The sequence below is a fragment of the Mandrillus leucophaeus genome, unplaced genomic scaffold (genome assembly GCF_000951045.1).
Source record: "Mandrillus leucophaeus isolate KB7577 unplaced genomic scaffold, Mleu.le_1.0 Scaffold95, whole genome shotgun sequence".
Taxonomy (NCBI): domain Eukaryota; kingdom Metazoa; phylum Chordata; class Mammalia; order Primates; family Cercopithecidae; genus Mandrillus; species Mandrillus leucophaeus.
Window position 1 is genome coordinate 2,780,082 of NW_012110363.1, and position 11,534 is coordinate 2,791,615.

At 36.1% G+C, this 11,534-nt stretch overlaps 1 protein-coding gene across 1 annotated transcript in view; it reads right to left on the bottom strand.

The window, feature by feature from the left end:
- PDGFC (platelet derived growth factor C) overlaps nt 1-11,534 on the bottom strand; it is a 238,660-nt gene that overhangs the window by 49,131 nt on the left and 177,995 nt on the right. The window contains exon 3 of the mRNA XM_011970494.1: nt 564-744. Coding sequence (XP_011825884.1) covers nt 564-744 — 181 coding nt within the window. The remainder of the gene's footprint in view (nt 1-563; nt 745-11,534) is intronic.

Genomic DNA, 11,534 nt, shown 5'->3' on the forward strand with positions numbered 1-11,534 from the left:
ACAGAATATATACTGGCAAAAAGTATTTCAGAATGGAATACAATTTGGGATATCTTAAATAATCTACATAAGAAAACTGACCAAAATTCAAAATTTATACACAAGTTATGACATTTATAACATACTTCAGAGATTTCTCCTTTAACTTCAACAATACATGATAAATGATTCTACTATTACTAAATGAACAAATTATTTTCAAAATTCAGTTTGCATTTTATTGTTTCTTTTTAGCTATACCCTTAACTAATACTTAAATTTTCGTTATTTAATCAGTTGCCTAGATAATATTTCATAGACTCCGGAGCAATCAAAAAGGGAAATTTCTGCTTAACAATACAATATAAATATAATATAAAATGGTAAATATTGATTTTATATTTTCTAATTTGCCTAATCAATTGCTGGCTTGGCATGTACAGAGTTTTTATTTACATAAAAAAGAAATCCCAGCTAGGTTCGTTTTCTGATTTTTTTTCTGATTCTCATGTGTAAGAGGAGAAAAATAAAAATAAACAAAGAGCTGATCGAGTTAAATAAGGGGATCTCAAAGTGGTACTTACTGGCATGACAATGTTGTAGTGGATGCAGAACCCTGGTTCAGAAGGAAAATATTCATCAGATACAAATCTTATCCTAATTTGATTTCCTTTAGAAATCTGTTTTCCTGGTACAGTACCAGAACCACACCAGCGCCCTAATATAGTTCCATCACTGGGTTCCTCAACTTCTACAAAATCATACCTGCAAAAAGACAAAGGGGAAAAGACATCATTTCATAATCTGTTATTCTGGCAATTACAAGTTTCCTGTCTGTGAATGCTATGACTTCATGGACCACGGCAATGAGTTAATCCAAAATTAAACTGGGAGCATATAATGAAGTACTCTAAAGAAGAGACACAACTGAAAATGAGTCCCAAGTTAAAGAAATATGAGTCTATTTGGAGTCCTTAGTTTTTCTATTTACGAATTCCAAATTCACTAAATAACTATCCTAAAACTTAAACATTTTGTAAGGAGCAACCATATCTGACATTCAATTCATGAATTATTGAATATAATTTTCATTTGGACATGACACTGTGACTCCACCTTTAACACCTATTATTACTTTATTTTCTGAGAGTAACTCTTTCATCCAGCCAGGGGCTTTGGCTCTCTTTCCCCATCTGTGATGCAAGCTTTCCTAGAGCTACTTCATTGTATACGTATCTTTCGTACCTCACTTGGTACCATTCTTCCTTTCTGTGACCTTCCTGGGTGTTCTCAGCTTACTGTCATCTTTCTCTTTTTGATAAACACATATTTCTAACTAACCACATATGTGTATAAGTGATCCATCTTCTTAGGCTGTTAATCCTTGAAGAAAGGAACCAGTTCTTACATATTTCTATTTTATATTTCCCTACACACAGTATCTTAAACAGAGGAATAAGTGATTGTTTTAAACACGTGTCAACTTTTGGCTTGGAAGGTTTGGATCAGTGGTGCTCCCTGAGACCAGTGCTGCCCCATGACAGAGTGTTTCGGAAACCTGTAGACACATTTTAGGTTGTCTCAATGATTGGGGGTGAGAAGGGCGTGATTGAAATGTAGCAGGCAAGGTCCACAAAAGCTCAACACTGGAAAGTTCTGAAAATGAGTATTTGCCCCATGCCCTCCATGCCTTTCAAATATTTCACTGGACATTTCATGCAGGTGCAATTTCTACTACGGGTCATCTAAGTTTGGAAACTTACATCATCTCATGTATAAACGCATATATATTTTGCACTGTTTTAGGTAAGGTAAATTTTCAAGAAAGTCAACTATAGAGTAAGCTGAGGGAATTTTCTGTATTTTGTTTATAACTTTACTAAGAGTTACTCACTTGGAAAAACATGTCACTAACAGGAATGCTGGTTATACTATTTTCATTCCAACTAAAACAAACATATTCATATTAGCCTATATTTATAGCTGTTATTCACAATGAGTCTACTTAAAAGATGCTGACATCTTCCTTTATTTTTCTAGGGTAATTGTTACTGTTCATTTATATACTGAAACACGTTATTTTAAAATAAATTACTTTGTTATAGATTTATATAACATGCAGGCAATACATTTTTAAAACAATTTTGCATATAGATAGATAATTGCTTTTATGAATTGCATTTCAGAATATTAAACAGGGCATTGCAAAACTTTTGTTAAAAGGAAGTCTGACACGGTTGTAAACCACCGATAGATTTTTTTCAAAATTTTAAGTTCAGTAGATACCAGACTACCAAAAATACTACATTTTATGTAGTAATAAACATACAAAAGAAAAAGTTGCTGAAAAAAGACAAAGTGTATAATGAAACAATTATACTTATAAATCTGAAGTATCTAGAACTCTCTTATGGCATGGAACTTAAACTACTTCAGCTCCATTTTCCTCACTGGTAAACTGGGAAAACTGCTACCTAACTCAGAGATATGTGAAGAAAGGAAAAATGGGACAGCACATGTGCAGCACCTAAAACACTGTTTGCACAGAGTTGCCACTCAAGAAAGTTTGTCTCCCATCTCTGTCCTGCACCGCTCCCACCTCTGCACACCTACCTTTTAACATAACCTTGGAAGTTTAAAAGCAGTTAATAAGAAAACACAAAGATAAAGAGAAGATATGATTTTGCTACATCACATGAGAAGTCCAGGGTTATAAGTTACATATACATAAGCCAGACAGTATAACCATTCCAGGAGTTTTAGCGTATGTGTGTGCGGGATGTGGAAGGGTGGGACGGTGTGTGTGTGTGGTTCGGAGACGCTGGGTATAGCAGACGTACATAGATATTTCAGATCTATCTGGTAGAAAAGTTGATAATTATCATTTTTATCAAATGGTAATTTTTATATCACGGTTGTCTACACGTGAAACAAAGCTTTTATTCATTTGTTCTGCTTGTTCTGTGCCTGGGAGGTGAGCCTGTGTGATGCAGGCTACCACCACTCATTTGACAGGGATTTATGAAGCACTGATTTGGCGCAAACTGTTCTGCTAGATTCTCAGGATACAAACACAAAACTATAGCTTTTTTGGGTTCTGGGTCCATAAAACACATTGGTAAGTGCTCTAATTAGAGTATGTAAGAAATACTGTGGAATAGTAGAAGAAAGAGAGTAATTTTATACAGTGAGATGAAGGTCAGCTTACAAAGGACTTCACATTTGGGCTTTCAATGAGTATTGATTGACAAGGGGTGAATGGGGTGGGGGATGAAAATGCAATCTAGCAATATAAGTACAATACATACGATGTAATAGAAGAAAGAAAGGGCTAAGCATGGTCAATTGTGAATTGAGGGTGGGAAACAAAAATCAGATGGAGATCAAGGTGGACAAATAGATGCAGGTGAGAAAGTCTTGGTATTGCATGGTAATAAGACGTTAAATTGTTATTTGGTAGGCCAATGTTGAAAACATGTAGGCACAATTCCAATGGGCTCGATGTCTCTTTAAAAATTTTGTCAACATTTTAAAAAATGGAGTTTCATAGAAAACCTGGATGTTTGGTTTTAAAAAAATTGAAGATCTGGTAATAATAAATGTCATTAGCTTTGTGTGACTCCATGAGGGCTCCTCTCCAGAATTTGTGTCAGCTTCAGCAAAGTAGATATATTTGTTTACTTTACTGTCTTATCCTGAGCACCTACATCCCAGGCACATAGTAAACCCTGTGTCAGTATTTGGTGAGTGAAGGAATGAATACTTGGCCTCACAGCAACTGAGGCTGGGACTAAATGAAAAAAGCTTTACACGAGGCATGTTCTTTCTAGTTTTTTTTTTTTTTTTTTTTTTTTTGAGACGGAGTCTCACTGTGCTCCCAGGCTGGAGTGCAGTGGCCTGATCTCCGCTCACTGCAAGCTCCGCCTCCCGGGTTCACGCCATTCTCCCGCCTCAGCCTCCCAAGTAGCTGAGACTACAGGCGCCCGCCACCACGCCCGGCTAGTCTAGTTTTTAAAAATCCGTATCTACTTTCTATGATTTTAAAAAATCCAGATTATCTTCATTAGTATTTGCCCTTTGGCATCTGAGTTGGCCACCCTTGCACTTAAGAGGCAGAGCCGCTGGAGGTTTCATAGAGGCGAGTAACACAGACATGTAATCACCACATGTTCCAGGAATTCGAGGCAACAGTAACATTTCAAATGTGGGTCAAAAGAAAAGATCCTTTAACAAAAGCATCCTGAGAAGGAGCAGTCAGGGAAATAAGAGGGAAGCCACTGTGACGGAGGGTGCAGAGGTTAAGGTAAGAAAGAAGAGAGAATTTCACCTGAAGTAGGAGTGGTCAATAATGCCAAGTGCCAAAGAAAGACCAAAGAGTTGAAAACTAAAAAGTATCATTGGATTTGGCCAGGATGAAGCCATTTCAATAAACTGCTTCAGCAGAACACACTGTGTACAAAATTTTCTTGAGATCATTTTTCAAAATAACCATTTTAATTTTTCTAATATAAAAAGCATTTATCTAAAGAGAAAAGAATATTCTCTTCAGGAAGTCTAAAATTAACATCTCACATAGCTACTTTGCTATATATAATTTTATTTTTATTTCTGTTTAAAGATAAACTACCTCATATGTTATATGACTTGTAACTTCTTTAAAAATATTTTTAAAATGGTTTTTAGGACACAGAAATATCTAGATTAAAATGTTAACACTTCATTAAGAACAAAAATATCTTAACTTGTGCCTTATCTAATTGATGTCGATACAAAATCCACTGTCCTGTAAACAGGAGAAGGGTGATGAGCATATTATTACTTATTTCATGAAGATTTCCAACTGAATTTGATACCATTTAGAAAATAATCCTTATGAAAATTTCTGGATTTGCAGCGAGACAGCTGGCAACTAATTCTTACATGCTCATGCAAGTCTAGTGCATATATTTATGACAGTGCTTTGAAAAATCTACATGGTTTTGTACTCCATAAAGTTTAAATGAAATTAACATCTAATAAGGTACTGTGTTCTTTGTCTATAAAACAGTAGAACTTAGCACATGCTACTAATTGTTTCATAGTAAATTAGGCATTTCGAGATTTTCTCAGAACTCGTGTCATACAAAAATATATAATTCTAAAATTCATGCAATTATTCTACCATTAATTTTTATGGTCATACACAATAACTATTAAGATGTCCATGGAATTTAAAGTTATTAATGAAATAATTATTTACACACACACAGACACACACCATTGCCACTTGATTCCATATTTCCTTTCGACTTGTTTGGGAATGCAAAGTGAGGACAGAAAAATAATAATGCATTAAATCAAGTCGTCTGCTTTAACAACTCAGTATTTCTCTTATTTTCTGACACAACACCATTGGCAGAATATGAGATTCATAGCAAAGGTTGGTTGGCTGATATACGCTAACAGCTCAAACATCAAGGAGAGAATGAAGAGAGAAAACAATGATGAAAAACGTATCTGTGGGCCATAGCCAAATGAAAGGGGGATGATAAAACTGAACAATACTGACACATCAAAGTGAACTCACAAAACACAGTCATCCTTACATTCAGAAATCTATACATGCCCAGGTGACTGTTCTGGAGACACAGTAATCCTTATAATGCGCTCTCAGGTATTAATTTCCAATGTGCACAATTGCCCACGTCAGTATTTAAAGGATTTACTAAAACTATTTTATGAGCCAATCAAACATCACTTTCTCATGGCAACATGATACAGAGCATACAAGGCTAAGTGGTTTATAATGATCACTCCCTTTCTCTAACACACCCCTGGGGATCTGTGGAGGATTTATGTTCTTTTATGTTTAACAAACAAGTCTGGTGTTGTAGACAAAATTTTCGTTCTCATGTGGGAATTAAAAAACCGAGGCCATGAGGATGTCCTTCTTACTCCTGAGAATTTTAAGGAGTATACCAAAGAAATGAATTCATTAGTAAACATAATTGTCAGACACTCAGCTTCTTTCAGCAAAAATAAACCCAGCCTGCAAAACAGGCTGTTTCTAGTTCATGCTAACTAAAACCCTGTCAATTAAATCTACCCCATGAATTATCAAACCTGTCGGTAGTGTGAAACCCTGCCAGCAGATGAATGTGGATTTTAAAAAGGCCCAGCCCTGCAAATGTCAACTGGAGTCTAAGCCTGTTGAGAAAGGTAAAATTAAGAAGATGACAAACATTCTCCAGTGGGCATTGGCTTATATTTTAATCTAGCAGAATGCAACTGGTACACAAAAATAGAAGTTTTAGATTCCCACTTCGACAGCAAATTGTTTATCTATGCTTTAAATTATAATACAAGTAATTTAAAAAAATAATAATTACATTTATTAAGTGATTCCTATGTGGCAGACAGTGTTTTTCTAATGTACTTTTTATATAGTAACTAATTTAATCCTCACAATAATCATAAAAATTAACACTTTTCCTCCATCCAGTCTATTAGTTACAAAATACAGAAAAGCAAAGTAACTTGGCCAAGGTCACACCAGCAACTAACTGTAAAGCAAAAGCTTCACTTTCAGGAATCAAATCTTAGAGCCCATGCTCTTAAGTGCTAAGCCATACTGCTTATTATATTTAAAATATGCCTATATAATTATATCTGCTTTATTTTAAGGCCTAACTGCAGAGAATTTCTGTATCTGTATTTGGATTGGCCAAATGGTCTTGTTCAGCGACTGGAGAAATATTAGGGCTGTACAGATAAAACTGAGTAGTCAACTTGGTAATTTGGGCCTATAAATTTTATAGATATTTTAATTAATTCAGTAATATTTATGAACAGCCACTCTAAATTCTTTATGAAGAGTTTTAAACCCACATGGAAATGTGTAAGTAAAACCAACAGGCATGCTTCACAGGACTCACAACACATGAATGGGTAATTCTCATGAAACCATGAAGAGTTCTACTTGTGAGAAATGCTTACAAATGTTATGTGGAGAGAAACTAATCATTTAAAATTATGTTATTACTAAAAAAACCTACAAATATATAAACCATGAGGTCAACTTACAAAGCTAGAAAAATTAAGCAAATCAAAAGAAAATATCAGGTGAAAATTAATAAAGACAAAAGCTGTAAGGATTCCTGAAGGATCTAGAACTAGAAGTACCATATGACCCAGCCATCCCATTACCAGGGATATACCCAAAGGATTATAAATCATGCTGCTATAAAGACACACGCACACGTATGTTCATTGCGGCACTATTCACAATAGCAAAGACTTGGAATCAACCCAAATGTCCATCAGTGACAGACTGGATTAAGAAAATGTGGCACATATACACCATGGAATACTATGCAGCCATAAAAAAGGATGAGTTTGTGTCCTTTGTAGGGACATGGATGCAGCTGGAAACCATCATTCTCAGCAAACTATCGCAAGAACAGAAAACCAAACACCGCATGTTCTCACTCATAGGTGGGAACTGAACAATGAGATCACTTGGGCTCGGGAAGGGGAACATCACACACCGGGGCCTATCATGGGGAGGGGGGAGGGGGAAGGGATTGCATTGGGAGTTATACCTGATGTAAATGACGAGTTGATGGGTGCTGACGAGTTGATGGGTGCAGCACACCAACATGGCACAAGTGTACATATGTAACAAACCTGCACGTTATGCACATGTACCCTAGAACTTAAAGTATAATAATAATAATAAAAAAAGAAAACTTAAAAAAAAAGATATAATCAAAATTAAAGTTAAAATTCAGAATTAAAACAAAAAGCTGATTCTCAACAAGGGGTTAGAGAGAGAGAATAAATCGAGAGTTTACCAAGTTAGCAATGAGGAAGAAGATATAATCACAGATAAGAATATATTTTAAAAGTATAAGTATGTTTTACGTAACTTTATGCTAATTAAACCTAAAAAAGTAGATAAAATGGATGACTAAGAAAATGTAAATTATCAATATTTACTGAAAAAGAAAAAGTTAAGAGACTAATAACTCTAGAAGAAATGAAAAGGACTGTCAAGGATTGCTTGGGAGGTCAGGAGTACAAGACTAGCTTGGGCAACATGGAAAGATTCTGTCTCCCTCTCTCTTAAGAAAAAAGATGCAGTAACATGGAGTTTCATAGAGGAGTGCTATTTAACTCTAAAAGAACATATCATTCCAATTTTATATAAACAATTGAAAAAATTGATGAGTGCAGCTATCTTCCCCACTACTTTTTAAAATGCTAGGCTAGGGCTGGGCGCGGTGGCTCACGCCTGTAATCCCAGCACTTTGGGAAGCTGAGGTGGGTGGATCACCTGAGGTCAGGAGTTTCAGACCAGCCTAGCCTACATGGCGAAACCCCATCTCTACTAAAAGTACAAAAATTAGCCAGGCGTGGTGGCGGGTGCCTGTAATCACAGCTATTTGGGAGGCTGAGGCAGGAGAATTGCTTGAACCCAGAAGGCAGAGGTTGCAGTGAGCTGAGATCACACCACTGCACTTCAGCCTGGGCAACAAGAGCAAGGTTTCATCTCCAAACAAACAAACAAACCAACAAACCAACCTAGGCTAAATCTTGCATCAGGGTTCTTTGAAATGGCAATACTAGATATTAAAAATTAAGACTAATATCACTCTTAAATAGAATAAAATGCAAAAATTCCCAAGTAAAATTTAATCAAATATGATTTGATTAAAAGATGATTTGATTAAAAGATATACAGGCATAACTTGTTTTCTTGCACTTCACAGATACTGCATTTTTTACAAATTGAAAGTTTATGGCAACCCTGTGTCATCAAAAGTAAGTCTTACGGAAGCCATTTTTTTTCTAACAGCATGTGCTAACTTTGTGTCCCTGTGTCACATTTTGGTAATTTGCACAATTATTTTAAGCTTTTTCATAATTACTATATATGTTATGGTGATTTACAATCAGTGATCTTTGATGTTACTAATTGTTTTTGGGTGCCACAGGCTGAATTTATATAAGATGGTGAACTTAATAAATGGATGTGTTCTGACTGCTCCAGAGACCGGCTGTTCTCCTTCCCTCTCCCTCTCCTTGAGCCTCCTTATTCCCTGAGATACAAGAATATTGGAATAAGGCCAATTAATAACCCTAAAACGGCCTCTAAGAGTTCAAGTGAAAGAGTCACTGTCTGACTTTAAATCAAAAGCTAGAAAGAATGTCGCTTACTGAGGCAGGCATGTTGAAAGCCAAGACAGGATGAACGCCTGGTCTCTTGCACCAGTTAGACAAGTTGTGAATGCAAAAGAAAAGTTCTTGAAGGAAATGATGAGCACTACTCCAGGGAGGACACTAATGATAAGAAGGGAAAACAGCTCCATTGCTGAGTTGGAGAAAGTCTGAGTGGCCTGGATAGAAAAATCAAACCAGCCACAGCATTCCTAAGCCAAAGCCTATTCCAGAGCAAAACCATAACTCTCTTCAATTCTATGAAGGTGAGAAGGGTAAGGAAGATACAGAAGAAAAGCTGGAAGCTAAGAGAGGTTGCTTCATGAGGTTGAATGAAAGAAGCCATTTTCATAACATAAAAGTGCAAGGTGAAGCAGCAAGTACTGACGAAGAAGCTGTAGCAGGTTATCCAGAAGATCTAGCTAAGATAACTGATAAAGGTGGATATGCTAAAACACAGATTTCCAGTGGAGATGAAACAGTCTTCTATTGGAAGAAGATAACATCTAGTACTTTGATAGCTAGAGAAGAAAAGGCAATGCCTGGCTTCAAAGTTTCAAAGGACAGGCTGACTCCCTTGTTAGGGGCTAATGCATCTGGTGACTTTATGTTGAAGCTAATGCTCATTTACCATTCCAAAAATGCCAGGGCTGTTAAGAATTATGCTAAGTCTACTCTGCCTATGCTGTATCAATGCAACAACAAAGCCTGGATGATGGCACATTTGTTTACAGCATGGTTTACTAAATATTTTAAACTTACTACTGCTCAGAAAAAAAGATTCTTTCAATATATTACTGCTCATTGACAATACACTTGGTCACCCAAGAGCTCTGATGCAGATGTACATACAAGGAGATTTATGTTTTCACGCCTGCTAACTCAACATCTATTCTGCAGTCCATGGGCCAAGGAGTAATTCTGACTTTTAAGTCTTATTACGTAAGAAACATATTTCATAAAGTAATAGCTGCCATGGATAGTAATTCCTCTGGTGAATCTGAGCAAAGTAAACTGAAAATCTGGAGAGGATTCACCATTCTGGATGCCATTAACATTTGTGACTGATGGGAGGAAGTCAACATATCAACATTAACAGGAGTTTGGAAGAAACTGGTTCCAATCTTCACGGATAAATCTGAGAGGTTCAAGACTTTGGTGAAGGAAGTAACTGCACAGGTGGTGGAAATAGCAAGAGAACTAGAACTGGAAGTGGAACCTGAAGAGGTAAATGAATTGCTGCAACTTCATGATAAACATTGAATGAATGAGGAGTTGCTTCTTATGGATGGGCAAACAAATTGTTTTCTCAAGGTTGAAATTTTTCCTGGTGAAGATGTCATGAACATTGCTGAAATGACAACAAGGGATTTAGAATCTTCCATAAACTTAGTTGATAGAGCAGCAGCAGGGTCTGAGAGAACTGACCTACAATTGCGAAAGAAGTTCTACTGTGGGTAAAAGGCTAGCAAATAGCACTGAATGCTACAGAGAAATATTTCATGAAAGTAAGAATCAATTAACATGTCAAAGTTCATTGTTGTCCTATTTTAATAAACTGCCACAGCCACTCCAGCCTTCAATAAGCACCACCATGATCAGTCAGCAGCCACCACATTGAGGCAGGATGTGAGCAAAAAGATGACAACTCAAATTTCTGATATAACGCTACTGCATACTTAATAGACTACAGTATTGTGTAAACGTAAATTTTATAAGTACTGAGAAACTAAAATATCCATGTGATTTTAACTGTGATATTTGCTTTATTGCAGTGAGCTGGTACCTAACCAACAATATGTCCAAGGTATGCCTGTTAATACTTTATGACTGAGTATGGCTTTAGTTCATGAATATGAAGATGAACTAAGAATGACCCTTCAGAATAGTAAGAGGAGAAAAACTGTATGATCATACTCATAAACACTGAAACAATGTAATAAAATCAACAACTTAGATAAAAACTGGGTAAACTGTGAATAGCATAAAATTTCAAATCAAGGTAAAAACATTATTTAACAGAAACTACAGGCATTATATTGGATCAAATTAAAGGTCATTCTCATTAAAGTCAGAACAAAGATAGGGCTGGCCATTCTCACCATTAGTTTCCAATATTTTGGAAAAAGGCTCTAGCTGTTTTAGTAACAGAATAAGATAAAAAGTTGTAATAGATACAGAAGGGACAAACAATCCTTAGTTAATAATAGATTCCCATGAGAACAGATTGTGGTTGGGTAAGCACAGAGGCTAGAAGAGCCTGGCAATAATTCAGGAGTGGGACAAGATGGCTTGGAGTATATATAGTATGAAAGTTGAGACATCCCAAGGAATGTTGCATGTTGTGTGTGTGTGAG